At 36.7% G+C, this 15,115-nt stretch overlaps 1 protein-coding gene across 3 annotated transcripts in view; it reads left to right on the top strand.

The window, feature by feature from the left end:
* The window catches only part of Ccser1 (coiled-coil serine rich protein 1), a 978,554-nt gene that overhangs the window by 76,591 nt on the left and 886,848 nt on the right, over positions 1 to 15,115 (top strand). For all 3 annotated transcript variants that reach the window (XM_035448756.1, XM_035448755.1, XM_035448758.1), the window contains exon 3: positions 2,894 to 2,987. In XM_035448756.1, coding sequence (XP_035304647.1) covers positions 2,894 to 2,987 — 94 coding nt within the window. The remainder of the gene's footprint in view (positions 1 to 2,893; positions 2,988 to 15,115) is intronic.

The raw sequence follows: 15,115 nt of genomic DNA, 5'->3' as shown, positions 1-15,115 counted from the left end.
ATGTTAGAAATAAATTCTTTTCACCCTTTTCAAAACATTGCTGGCTATTTATTTGACTACGGTTCCTATAAGAAATATCTCAGATGTATAATTGATAATGAGATTTCCCATTTTATAGGCAGCCACTATGCTTGGATGGTAGTTGCCTTTCCTGTGCACGAATATGTATCTATTTGCATTATTCTATATGTAATTATCCAGCTTGACCAGAACCATGTGTTGAAGATGCTGTCCTCTCTTGACTGTGTGTTTATTGCTTCTATGTAAAAAATTGGGTATCTATAAGCATGTGAAATAATGTATGGTTCTTTGATTCAATTCCACTGATCAATGTGTCTGTTTTTTACTAATAACCATGCTATTTTTATTACTAAAACTCTGTAATATAACTTGAGATCTGGGATGATGCCACCTCCAGCAAGTTCTCTTATAATTCAGGATTGAGGATTGTTTTGGCCATTCTAGAGTGTGTGTGTGTGTGTGTGTGTGTGTGTGTGTGTGTGTGTGTGTGTGTTTTGAATTTGAATTTTGAAGATTGTTTTCTCAATTTCTGTGAAGAATTATGTTAGAATTTTGATGAGGATAGTCTTTTAATCTGTAGATTGTTTTTAGTAACTAGAGTAGGAATATTAAATAGGGTGGGTTAGGTAATGATCTTATGAGAAGTCTTATACAAATCTACTGTAGAAGCTTCCTAATCTCTCTCTCTCTCTCTCTCTCTCTCTCTCTCTGTGTGTGTGTGTGTGTGTGTGTGTGTGTGTGTGTATGAATGGAATTTAAGTGAATTCATTATATAATTGGGGAGATAATTCCTCAGTTAGACATCTTATAATACCAAGTACAAACCTCTAAGGCCAGGAATGGATTCTATCTTATTGAGTCATTGGCCAAAGAGGTCCCATAAATCATAGGCTATTTCCAAGGCTATTGGTAACTCTCCAGAGCCTGAGGGTAAAGCCCTATTGCTGAAGACACAACTTACTTATGTCATTGAACATGGAAATCAGTAGATGTGGTGACCGGCTAGAAGCATTACCCCCTACTGACTAGCATTCATGGTGATGGAACATACACTTTGCATGCTACTAGAAGAGAAAAGCAATCAATTTCATCCAGCTACAAACCCTGTGACTTACAACAGTGATGTGCCTGCAAGATATATAGGTGTAATTAGTTACACAAATGTTATTGGATTAACCAGTCACTTTTTTTTGTTTTTGTTTTTGTTTTTACTTGAATTAGAAACAGGATTGTTTTACATAACAATCCCAATTCCCTTCTCCCACCTGTCCTTCCCTACCACCCCCCCCAACTAAAACCTTATCACATATCCTTTTGCTCCCCCTGGATGGTGAGGCCTTCCATAGGGTGTCATCAGAGTCTATTTTATCCTTTGGGAAAGGGCTTAGGCCCACCCCCATGTGTCTTGGGGTATTCCTCTATATGGAATGGGCTCCCGAAGTCCACACCTATGCTAGGGATAAGTACTGAACTTCTACAGGAGGTCCCATAGATTTCTGAGGTTTCCTCACAGAAACCCATGTTCCTGGGGTCTGGATCAGTCCCATGCTAGTGTCCCAGCTATCAGTCTGGGGAGCAAGAGTTCCCCAGTGTTCAGGTCAGCTGTTTCTGTGTGTTTCACCAGCCTGGTCTGGACCCCTGTGCTCTTCACTCGTCCTTCTCTGCATCTGTGTTCCAGTTCAGTTCGGTGATTAGTGGTGTTGTCTGCTTCTACTTCCACCAGCTGCTGGGTGAAGGCTATAGGATATCATATAAGTTAGTCATCAATCTCATTATTAGGGGAGGGCATTTAAGGTAACCTCCTCTGTTGCTTAGATTATTAGCTCTGAGCGTGGTAATCCAATCGCAGAAAGACAAACATGGTATGTACTCACGCATATACAGACTTTAGACATAGAGTAAAGGATTAACAGCCTATAATCCACACTGCTAAAGAAGCAAATAAACAAGGAGGACCCTAAGAGAGACATACATGGTCAACTGGAGAAGGGGAAAAGGTCAAGATCTCCTGAGCAAATTGGAAGCACGGGAAGAGGGGGCAGGGAGGGAGCTAGGAGAATGAGAAGGGGAGAAGAGGAGGGATACAGAGGACATGAGGGAGCAGAAAGTTTGAGTCAGGGGAAGAACAGATGATAATAAGAATGGAGACACCATAATAGAGGGGGACATTTTCGTTTACAGAGAAATCAGGCACTAGGGAAATGTCTGGAGTTTTTTTGTTTTGTTTTGTTTTGTTTTTTTGTTTTTTCGAGACAGGGTTTCTCTGCATAGCTTTGGAGCCTATCCTGGCACTCACTCTGCCTCAAACTCACAGAGATCCGACTGCTTCTTCCTCCTGAGTGGTGGGATTAAAGGCGTGTGACACCAACGCCCACCCTAACCAATCACTTTTAAAAACTGGATTTCAGGACCCCATCATGAGGTGGAACCTACACATGACATTAATATTATGGTCAAGAACTTGAAATATTATAAAAATGAAACTAAGGGTTCATGTACAGACATTTGTGTATTTGTAATTTTTACATAGTTATTTTTAAATACACAAAAATATCACTCTGTGGTTATTAAATAAATTTTGTTGTGAAAATAAACACTTTTATTCTGTTGTATTGGAATCACTTATTATTTTTCCATATCATATATATATATATATATATTCAATTGAAAATTATATGTTATTATTTCTAATAGGCATGGATAACTAAGGGAAGTAAGTAATAGGAAAAGTTAAGTATTTCACAGGACTGGTAGATTTAGAAGTTACAAGAGTCAATTTCTGATGTGTTGAGTATTTTGCTTTATGGCTACTGTATGTGACTATTAGCTCCTCTCTGCTTTCTCTCATTGATCATTTTTACTTTTTGTTCAGGATGTTCTGAATCATTTGGGATCCTGTGAACTGGATGAAGATGATCTAATGCTTGATTTAGAATTTTTGGAAGAACAGAATCTTCAGCCCCCAGGTAAGAGTTGATTAAGTGCCTACAGTAACATGACCCTAGTAAATGCCTACAATAATATGACCCCAATTTAATCAATTAGCTTTAATTGCAGATTTCACTGTAAGCTAGATACTGTTTAGAGCATGACCAGTCTTCTCTTTCTCCTTTTATCATCTGTGTACAAGGAGAAAGCTAGGGACTCTGCATACTTGAGCTTCTTGTACTCAAGAACTTGAAAGTCAATTGTGGAAACATGAATCCTGCTAGAAGTGATAATAGAATAAAACAGGATGCAAAATCTTTTCAAAAAAAGATATGCTCCAATTAAATACTTTCCAATTTAAAACATTAATGTCCTGTGTTTGAAGGAGAACCATGCAATGGCTACTATTCCATTAAATGTAAGTATTGGTGATCTATATTTGTTATTCTAAATTTTAGTTACAATATCCCTAACAATATAGAGTAATGCTGATACTGCAATGGTGATCTGAGAGCCTATAGTGATGAATACAGCTATAGACATACTTTCAAACACACATTTACTTTTACAATAATAAATAAGTCAATTCATACCATATAAACCTACAAAGTTCATCCACCTCGTTTGTAATAGCTTGAATTCATATTAAATATTAACTATTATAAATTCAAAAATAATTCTTTATTCAAAGTACTTTATATGACCTAATTGTATTTAGATTTAGGTATTTGATAGCAAAGATTATGTTATCTTATTTTAATGATACCTCTTACATTCTTACTTGTACATTAAAGGTCAACAATGTTAAGCTAAGCTTTAAAGTCTTAAGTCTACCGGATCACTTAGGGAATATTGACTGTGTGAATTCTATTCTCTGTACCAATTATCAGCCTTATTTTGAGATGTTTGGTTCATACCAAATATTTAGAAAATTTGAGAAGCAGACCATAATGGACTTATAATGGCTCCCTCTGATATGGTATCTCTCATCCTGTTCTTCTCTATTCTTCCCCTAACTCAAAATTTTTGCTACTCCATTTCCTCCTCTCCCTTCCTCTCCTCCTCCTCTCATTCTGGCAGCTCTCTCTCCCTTACCCTCATGCTCCCAATTAGCTCAGGAGATCCTGCCCCTTCCCATTCTGAGGGGTCTATACATTTTTTCCCTTAGAGTCCTTCTTGTTTCCTAGTTTCTTTGGTGAAGAGCATTGTAGGCTGGTAATCCTTTGCTCTATGTCTAAAATTCATATATGAGTGAGTACATGTGATATTTGTCTTTTTGTGACTGGGTAACCTCACTCAGGATGGTCAGTTCCATACATTTGCCTGCGAATTTCAAGATTCCATTGCTTTTTTTCTGCTGAGTAGTACTCCATTGCATAAATGTGCCACATTTTCTCTATCCATTCTTCAGTTGAGGGACATCTAGGTTGCTTCCAGATTCTGGCTATTACAAACAATGCTGCTATGAACATATGTCCTTGTTATATAAACAAGCATTTTTTGGGTATATGCCCAAGAGTGGAATTGCTGGATCTTGAGGTAGACTGATTCCCATTTTTCTGAGCAACTGCCATACTGATTTCCAGAGTGGTTTTACAAGTTTGCACTCCCACCTGCAATGGAGGAGTGTTCCTTTTTCTCCACATCCTCTCCAGCATTGATTGTCATTGGTGTTTTTGATTTTAGCCATTCTGGCCGGTGTAAGATGATATCTCAGAGTTATTTTGAGTTGCATTTCTGTGATGGCCAAGGATTTTGAGTACTTTCTTAACTGTCTTTCAGCTATTTCAGATTCCTCTGTTGAGAATTCTCCATTTAGTTCTGAACTCCACTTTTTAATTTCATTGTTTGTTGTTTTGGTGGGTAGCTTCTTGAGTTCATTGTATATTTTGGAAATCAGCCCTCTGTCATATGTAGGGTTGGTGAAGATCTTTTCCCATTCTGTGGGCTATTGATTTGTCTTACTGACTGTGTCCTTTGCCTTACAGAAGCTTCTAAGTTTCAGGAGGTCCCATTTATTAATTGCAGATCTCAGTGTCTGTGCTACTGGTGTAATGTTCAGGAAGCAGTCTCTTGTGCCAATTCATTCAAGGGTATCTCCCACTTTCTCTTCTAGAAGATCCAGTGTGGCTGGATTTATGTTGAGATCTTTGATCCATTTGCACTTAAGTTTTGTGCGTGGTGACAGGTATGGATCTATCTGCAATCTTCTGTATTTCCAAATCCAATTGTGCCAGCACCATTTGTTGAAGATGCTATCTTTTTTTCCATTGTATAGATTTAGCATCTTTGTCAAAAATCAGGTGTTTGTAGGTGTGTGGGTTAATATCAGGGTTTTCATTTTGATTCCATTGATCTATTTGTCTATTTTTGTGCCAATACCAAGCTTTTTTCAGAACTATGGCTCTATAATAGAGCTTGAAGTAAGGAATGTTGGTGCCTCCAGAAGATCCTTTATTGTACAGAGTTGTTTTGGCTATCCTGGGTTTTTTGTTTTTCCATATAAAGTTGAGTATTGTTCTTTCATGGTCTGTGAAGTACTGTGTTGGGATTTTGATGGGGATTGTGTTGAATGTGTAGATTACTTTTGGCAAGATTGCCATTTTTACTCCCAATAGCGTGGGAGATCTTTCCATTTTCTGGTATCTTCTTTAACTTCTTTCTTTAAAGACTCAAAGTTCTTACTGTACAGGTCTTTCACTTTTTTGGTTATAGTTACCCCAAGATATTTTATGTTGCATGTGGATATTGTGAAATGTGATATTCCTCTGATTTCTTTCTCATTGCATTAATCATCTGTATATAGTAGGGCTACTGATTTTTTTTTTTTTGAGTTAATTTTGTATCCTGCTACTTTGCTGAATGTGTTTATCAGCTGTAGGAGTTCCCTGGTAGAGTTTTTTGGGTCACTTATGTAGACTATCATACCATCTGCAAATAGTGAAAATTTGACTTCTACCTTTCTAATTTGTATCCCTTTGATCTCCTTTTCTTGTCTTAATGCTCTAGCTAGAACTTCAAGTACAATATTGAAGAGATATGGAGAGAGTGGACAGCCTTATCTTGTTCCTGATTTTAGAGGAATCGCTTTGAGTTTTTCTCCATTTAGTTTGATGTTGGCTGTTGTTTGGTGTATATTAGTTTTATCGTGTTTAGATATGTTCCTGTTATTCCTGTTCTCTCCAAGATCTTTATCATGAAGGGATGTTGGATTTTGTCAAAGGCTTTTTCAGCATCTAGTGAGATGATCATGTGGTTTTTCTTTTTCAATTTGTTTATATGGTGGATTACATTGATGGATTTTTGTATGTTGAACCATCCTTGCATCCCTGGGATGAAGCCTACTTGATCATAGTGGGTGATTTTTCTGGTGTGTTCTTGGATTCGATTTGCCAATTTTGTTGAGTATTTTTGCATCGATGTTCATGAGGGATATTGGTCTGTAGTTCTCTTTTTTAGTTGTATCTTTGTTTGGCTTGGGTATCAAAGTGATTGTAGCCTCACAAAAAGAGTTTAGCAATGTCCCTTCTGCTTCTATTGTGTGGAACAATTTCAGGAGTCTTGGTATTAGCTCTTGTTTGAATTTCTGGTAAAATTCTGCAGTGAAGCCATCTGGCCCTGGGCTTTTTTCGGTTGGGAGGCTTTTGATGACTGCTTCTATTTCATTAGGGGTTATAGGTGGATTTAACCTGCTTATCTGTTCTTGGCTTAAATTTGGTAAGTGACATCTATCCAGAAAATTGTCTGTTTCCTTTAGATTTTCAAATTTTGTGGTGTACAGGTTTTCAAAGTATGACCTTATGATTCTCTGGATTTCCTCAGTGTCTTTTGTTATATCCCCCTTTTCGTTTCTGATTTTGTTTGTTAGCATGCTCTCTCTCTGCCTTTTGGTTATTTTGGATAGAAGTTTGTCTATCTTGTTGATCTTCTCAAAGAACCAACTCTTTGTTTTATTGATACTTTGTAATATTTTCCTAGTTTCTACTTTATTGATTTAAGCCCTGAGTTTGATTATTTCCTGGCGTCTACTCCTCCATTGTGAGTTTGCTTCTTTTTGCTCTAACGCTTTCAGTTGTTCTGTCAATTCTCTAATGTGACTATTCTCCAGTTTCTTCATGTGGGCACTTAGTGCTATGAACTTTCCTCTTAGCACTGCTTTCAGAGTGTCCCATAATTTTGGGTATGTTGTGTCTACATTCTTATTAAATTCTAGGAAGTCTTTAATTTCTTTTTTATTTCTTCCTCAACCCAGGAATGGTGCAATTGGTTGTTATTCGATTATATTTATTTATAATAATAAATTGTTATTCATTTTGTAGGTTTTCTGAAATTTGTATTGCTGTTGAATCCTAACTTTAAAGCATGGTTATTTGATAAGATACAGGGGGTTATTTCAATTCTTTTGTATCTGTGGAGGTTTGCTTTGTTGCTAACTAGGTAGTCAATTTTAGAGAAGGTGCCATGTGGCACTGAGAAGAAGGTATATTCTTTTGTGTTTGGATGGAATGTTCTATAGCTATCTGTTAAAACCATTTGGGTCATAACTTCTGTCAGATCCTTTGTTTCTTTGTTAAGTTTCTGTCTGGTGGTCCGGTATAGTGGTGAAAGCAGGGTGTTGAAGTCTCCTACTATAAGTGTGTGTGGTTTTATGTGTGGTTTGAGCTTTAGTAATGTTTGTTTTACAAATGTGGGTGCCTTCATAATTGGGGCATAGATGTTTAGGATTGAGACTTTCTCTTGATGGACTTTTCCTGTGGTGGGTATGAAATGCCCTTCTTCATCTCTTTTGATTGATTTTAGTTTGAAGTCTAATTTGTTAGATATTAGGATTCCTACACCAGCTTGTTTCTTGGGCCCATTTGATTGGAAAATCTTTTCCCAACCCTTTACTCTTAGGTAACGTCTGTCTTTGAAGTTGAGGTGTGTTACTTGTAAACAGCAGAAGGATCGTATCCATTCTGTTAGTCTGTGTCTTTTTATAAGCAGGTTAAGACCATTGACATTGAGGGATATTAATGTCCATGATTGTTGGTTCTTGTTTGTTTTGGATTTATTTTTGGTGGTGTCATTGTGTGTGTATTTTGCCCTACTGTTTATTTTCCTGTTTGGTAAAATTGGATTATCTATTCCCTATGTTTTTGTGAGTGTAGTTATCTTTGTTGGGTTGGAGTTTTCCTTTCAGAACTTTATGTAGTTCTGGATTTGTGGATATGTATTGTTTAAGTCTGGTTTTGTCATGGAGTATCTTGTTTTCTCCATCTTTAGTGATTGAAAGTTTTGTTGGGTACAGTAGTCTCGGTTGGCATCCATGCTCCCTTAGTGTTTGTATGGTATCTATCCATGACCTTCTGGTTTTCAATGTTTCCATTGAGAAGTTGGGAGGGATCCTGATAGGTCTGCCTTTATATGTTACTTGCCCTTTTTCCTTTGCTGCTCTTAATATTCTCTCTTTATTCTGTAAGTTTGGTGTTTTGATTATTATGTGTCGATGGGACTTCTTTTTGTGTTCAAGTCTGTTTGGTGTTCTGTAAGCTTCTTGTACTTTCATAGGCATTTCCTTCTGTAGGTTGGGGAAGTTTTCTTTTATGATTTTGTTAAATATGTTTTCAGTACCTTTTTGCTGTATTTCTTCACCTTCTTCTATACCTATTATTCTTAGGTTCAGCCTTTTCATGGTGTCCCATATTTCCTGGATATTTTGTGTTAGGGATTTGTTGGACTTGAGATTTTCTTTCTCTCCTTCTTCCTTCCTTCCTTTCTTTCTTTCTTTCTTTCTTTCTTTCTTTCTTTCTTTCTTTCTTTCTTTCTTTCTTTCTTTCTTTCTTTTGGTTTTTGTAGACAGGGTTTCTCTTCATAGCTTTGGATCCTATGCTGGCACTTGCTCTGGAGACCAGGCTGGCCGCAAACTCACAGAGATCCACCTGCCTCTGCCTCCTGAGTGCTGGGATTAAAGGAGTGTGCCACCAATGCCCGGCTTGATATTTTCTTTGGTCTTCAGCAACTGAGATTCTCTCTTCCATCTCTTGAATTCTATTGGTTATTCTCACATCTTTAGTTCCTGTTCGTTTATCCTGCCTTTCTATTTCCAGCAAGGCATCATTCTGTGTTTTCTTTATTGTTTCTATTTCAGCTTTCATGCCTTGAACTGTTTCAAGGCTTCCTTCACTTGTTTGTTTTTCTTGGCTTTCTTTAGATTCCTTAAAAGATTTATTTATTTCTTGAATTTTTTGGCTTGCCTTTTCCTCCCCTTAATGGAATTTCTTGCTTGTTTTTTCTTCTGTTTCTTTAAGGGATTTTCTTGTGTCCTCTTTTAATTTCTCTATCATCTTCCTAAGATAAATTTTGAGGTCAATCTCTTCATCATCCTATGTGTTGGTGTTTTCAGATCTTGCTGGTGTGGAGTCCCTAGATTCTGGTGGTGTAATATTGGTCTTTCTGTTGAGTGTGTTCTTATTCTGCCTTCTTCCCATCTCTTCTTCCAGTGGGTGCAGGTGGGGTCTCTCTATCTACTCTTGTCACCCGGTGGTGTGTGCAGACTTCAATGTCTGCAGCTCTGGATGGTGTTGCCTAGTAGTCTCCTCACTAGGTAGGGGTCAGGCTGGTGGAGGAGGGGAAAGGAAGGCAGTTTATGTTGTTATATATTACTTAAAATAAATGTTTAAAATTGAAAGCTCATTCTGAATTAATGAGAGAGAAAATGATTTAACTGAGTCTTACAGAATTATAGCTCATTTATTGAATTTTGTAATGGCATTCTGACTTATTTTTAATTTTATGTAGTATTTGTGGAGATGTGTGTGGCTTAGAAGGGAACTGATTAAGTTGATAAATTGTTTAAAATGATCAAAACTTGGAATGAGTGCCTTCAGTGAGGGAGTCATGGAATTATAGGGATTCGGGATGAAACTTCCCAAATCTTATATATGTTGTGTTTACTGGAATATTTGTGAAATAATTGAATGAATAGATGACATGACAAGTTTAGTTCTGCTTGGGTCAGTCATAGTGAACAGCATTTATGTTTGACAGTCAGCCATGGGGAAGAACAAATAACGACTTCAAATCTAAACAAAGATGTAGCTCCATGTGTTTGCTATGGGTAAAAAGTTAACTTTTACAAAATTATTTTCCTATATAAAGTATAATGATGACTATTCACTTTATTTATGGGAATAAAAGTGATGTATTATTTCTGACTCACTGCACAGAAGGCGAAATTGAAAAATAGATTCTGAGCTGCTCACCTGTCACCTAATTCTCTAAAACAAATTGTTGCTCAGACATGATCCTTGGGCAACTATAAGGTGCCTCTTCTCTAGATGGATGTTATTGAAAGGCTAGTATATAGGACAATATATATCCAAATAATTCAGATATGCGTCTCTAATTCATCATCTTTAGCTATTATTCCCTTTGCATCTATACCAGCCACTCATCAGTCATCACTGTGGCAGAACCTCATGGGAAACAGCTTGGTAAAGCCAGTGGATAAACAACACTTATCAAATGATGAAGGAAGGGTGACAGAGCACATCTGGATGTTAGAACCTTGGTGATGGGAGTACATTGATGCTTACTATAGTGTCTGGAAAGAAAAAATTAGAAAACTTTGGTCAGTTACAAGGTGAACACATTATGGGAATCTCAGGTCAAAAATGTTGATAATAGAAGCATTCAAAACTATGATGGTGATAAATGTAGAATTACATACATGCACACCAAACGTCACATCGTGTGCCTTTAATATAATGCTCTATTGTCATAGAATGTCGTATTATTTTAAAATTATATATTATAAAATAAAAATGAGAGCAGTTTAAAGGTTAGGTTGGTGAATTGGTGTAAATCCACATAATAGAAAAACATTCAGCAGAAGCTGAAATATTGATTGGGATGAAAGCATGAGTTCATTGCTGAAGAACTGTGTTTCATGAAAAATGTCGATGAAAATAACAAAAGATCCCATTAGTATAAACAGTGTAGATTTTATGGAAAACAAAACAAAACAAAACAAAATAACAACAACAAACAAAAAAACCACACGATGTCTTCTGGGGAGAGAAGGGACTGACAGGAAGAGACTGAAAGGAGCCAATGGTGATGAGGAAGCTTGGGAACGGGAACGGCTGGATATATTCCTTGTCTTGCTTTTGGTATTGAGTTCATATCACGATGCATAAAATTCATACACTTTAAAACATATTGTTTATTAAAAAGTAGTAAGTCTTTTTTATTTTAAACAGGTTTTTTTGCCTTGATAAGTGGTATTTTATTTTTATTTTTTATTCAATTTTTTAATTTTAATTAGGAACAAGATTGTTTTAAATGTCAATTCCACTTTGCTCTCTCTCCCCTCTTCCCCTACCACCCCCCCTACTAAAGTCCTACCTATCACATACCCTTTCTGCTCCCCAGGGAGGGTGAGGCCTCCCATAGGGGGGTCTTCAGAGTCTGTCACATCCTTTGGGATAGGGCCTAGGCCTACCCCCATGTGTTTTGGCTCAGGGAGTATCCCTCTATGTGGAATGGGCTCCCAAAGTCCACACCTATGCTAGGGATAAGTACTGATCTACTACAGGAGGCCCCATGGATTTCCGAGGTCTCCTCACTGACACTCACATTCTTGGGGTGTTTCCCAGCTATCAGTCTGGGGACCAAGAGCTCCCTGCTATTCACGTCAGCTGTTTCTGTGGGTATCACTAGCCTGGTCTGGACCCCTTTGCTCAACACTCATCCTTCTCTGCAACTGGATTCCAGTTCAGTTCAGTGATTAGCTGTGGGTGTCTGCTTCTACTTCCACCAGCTGCTGGATGAAGGCTATAGGATGGCATATAAGTCATTCATCAATCTCATTATCAGGGGAGGGCATTTAAGGTAGCCTCTCCTCTGTTGCTTAGATTGTTAGTTGGTGTCATCTTTGTAGATTTCCAGACATTTCCCTAGTGCCAAAGCAGTAAGTCTTAATGAGTTGATTTAAAATATGTTTGTGGAAAGGAAACTGAAGGATCACAGTGAGCCAGAATGTCATCAAAGCCACATCAAATTAACCTTAAAAACTTTTAAAGAATATTGCATATTTAGAATTCATCCCTAATAAATGAAAAGTTAGAATAAAAAATAGAGATTATGTCTTCATAAGCTTACTTTAAAATACGCATGTACCATTATATACATACAGACACACACATCTCAAAATAAGGCATAATAAAAAAAAAAAATGTAAAGAAACTCCACTTAAAATTGTGCCACTCCACATAAAGGGATACTCTCTCACTAGACAACGCGGGGGGGGGGGTCTAGTCCCTGCTCCAAATGATATGACATACTTTGAAGATCCCCCATGGAAGGCCTCACCCTATCTGGGGAGCAGAAAGGGGTTGGGATAGGGAGTTGGTAGGGGCAGGGGAGGATGGGAGGGAGAGGGAACTGAGATAGACTTGTAAAAGAGGCTTGTTTCTAATTTAAATAAAAAGAAATAACCCACAAAAATAAAAGAAAGACTCAACTGATTAATATATATTAATAATATATAGTATTAATATTAATATATATATATATATAATTAATATATAATATTAATAATAATATATATCTTTTAGGTGAAGTTGTGCTACAAATATTGATAATACTTCCCTTAAAAGTCATAGGTTTTTGAACAAATATCCCATTGCTAGGCAAGAGACCACTTCCCTTTCAGTTGTTAATCAGGCAGATGAGAAGAGACCAAAAAGATTTCCAAAACAATATAGACCATTGCTATTGCCCTTGGTTTCCTCCTAGGACCTGAAGATAAGCTCATGTTGCTGAGGTCACCACACACCTTGGACAAAGAACTTGGAGAAATAGAGCTGGCACAGACCTGTAAGCCTCTTTCTTAAACAGGTCCTATGGCATCAGAAGGTGCCATGGAAGCTCCCAGGGGAGAAAGGGAATCAATAGCCCTACCTAGCTGTTAAATTTGTGAACCACAACAATGAACAGCCCACCGATATATCTTTGATGGTGCGTTAGTGGCACATAAATCTATGTGATTGTACTAAGGAACACTTGATAGGAGGGAATTCATCTCTGTTACTGTAAACCTAGACAACTGTTCATAGCTGGAGAAATTGTAGACTCCAGAGGAGAAACTATTAGTACATATCAAAATAGTATCAAAATAGCATCTATCAGCTTTGTAAATATATATCCTTACACTCAAATAGTCAGCCCTGAACACATGCACATGTGAGCAACCCTAAATGGACTTCAGTAAATTAAGTCTGGTTATCCATTCTATCTATCTATCTATCTATCTATCTATCTATCTATCTATCTATCTATCTATCTTCATCATCATCATCATCATCATCTATCTACTTATCTCTCATCTATCTATCTATATTATAATAATTATATAGAAGAGATCATGAGAGAGAATGGAGGAGAGGGAGAAGTCAGAAGGGGAATATTATTTTGGAAATGATTTAGACACAGTACAATGTGTCTACTCATGTAGGAAATTCTTTCAAATCTTGAAAATAAAAATAAATAAATACATGACATATGTGAAAAAGATTTTGGTGCCTTGAAATCAGACATATCTGAGTCAGGATTCATTCCATCTCTGCCACAGTGAATCTTGTTCTCCATTTGTAACATCTTGTGATTATATTCATCCCAAAAATATCAGCCTGACTAAGTAGGTGACTGAGGCATGTTTTGATTCAAAGTGCATTGCTTTGTAGGTTGTATAGGCTAGATCAGGAAAACAGTGATTCTGTTTCTTGGGATTTAGACAATTTTAATCTTTTGTAAATAATTTGTTTTATCACTGGTATTTTTAGGGCCCTTGAGTTTTGAATAATTCATAACTATTATAGGTTATTTCAGAATATGCTTTCTAATTTAAATATTTTACTTTTATAACATTAAGTGATGAGTTGGTAGTATTTAAAATTAACAAACTAAGACATGTTGCTTAAAAAACACAGCACATTTCTTTATGTTAAATCAGTCCAATTAAATAGCTGAAAACTTTTTTCCCTGGATATTAGTTACTTGTCCCAAATACTGTACAGCCTAATTAGAATAGCAATGTATCTGAGAAAGAACACATTTCTGTTTTAAATACCATAAGCACTAGAAACTAATTTCAGAAATGTTGAAAAAGCATCTGCATTGTTGCCTTGAATTGTAGTTGGTCTTTACCACTTGAAGATGTGTTACTTAATTGAAAAAAATTAAATTATTTAGTGCTCTTTGATAAAAATGTAATAGGTGGATGATGGAGTACAGCTAAACTTTATTACTTGTGTTATTTTTTTTGTGTTTGCTTCTGAAGTTCTCAGAGCAGTATTGGTGTTTGCCCACATGCAAATAGAGGTAATGGCCCAGCAATATCAATTAGACATTAATTAGATCGTAGCTAAATATTTGGGATTTGATGAAGAAGCAGAATCAAAGTTCTTCAGTGAGTTAGGAATTCCTCCTGTGCCTATTAATTAAGGAGGTAATTTTGTTATTAATTTTTAATGGGTAAGAGCACAACAGAGTTGAGATGAACCCCTAGTGGTTTTACTATTATGAATGGCAATGTGTAAATAATTACTACATCATTAACACAAGGAAATTATAAAAGTCAACTGTAAGTTTGTAGGGTTATGGTGTATCTGGATCAAAAGAAGTGTACATAGGATGTCTTCAATGAGATTGTGAAAAACTCAGAAACTTATGCTGCTTAACTTTGGAGACATAATTTTGAAGTTAATAAACACATGTGAAGCTATGTGATTTGGTTGACAGTGTTCCCCAAAAGAGCCATAGACTACCTATGCAAAAAAAACAGTACCAGACATGAGAAACCTCTGTTTGAGTTGTTAGTCATGGTAGTTCAAGTTACTCTCCAAAACAGCATAAGCTATTGCTGTTGCTCTTAGATGACTTCATAGGTTGAAGACTAAGCCCCTGTTGTGAAGACCCTGTGCATTTAGGGGAGAGGGTTCAGATTATTACAGCAGGACCTAGCCATATACACTCTTTCCTGTGGTCTAGTTTCCATAGTAGCATAAAGAACTATGCAAGCTAACAGGAGAGAGTGTAACCAATAGTCATATCCAACTATAATGCCTATGAACTACAACAATAGCCAGCTTCCCAGGATATTCCTAAAGGTGGAATAATGATA

This window comes from Cricetulus griseus, chromosome 8 (assembly GCF_003668045.3).
Source record: "Cricetulus griseus strain 17A/GY chromosome 8, alternate assembly CriGri-PICRH-1.0, whole genome shotgun sequence".
In the NCBI taxonomy this organism is placed as follows: domain Eukaryota; kingdom Metazoa; phylum Chordata; class Mammalia; order Rodentia; family Cricetidae; genus Cricetulus; species Cricetulus griseus.
Note: the sequence above shows the minus strand (reverse complement) of the source record. Positions and strands in the feature narration are given on the sequence as shown.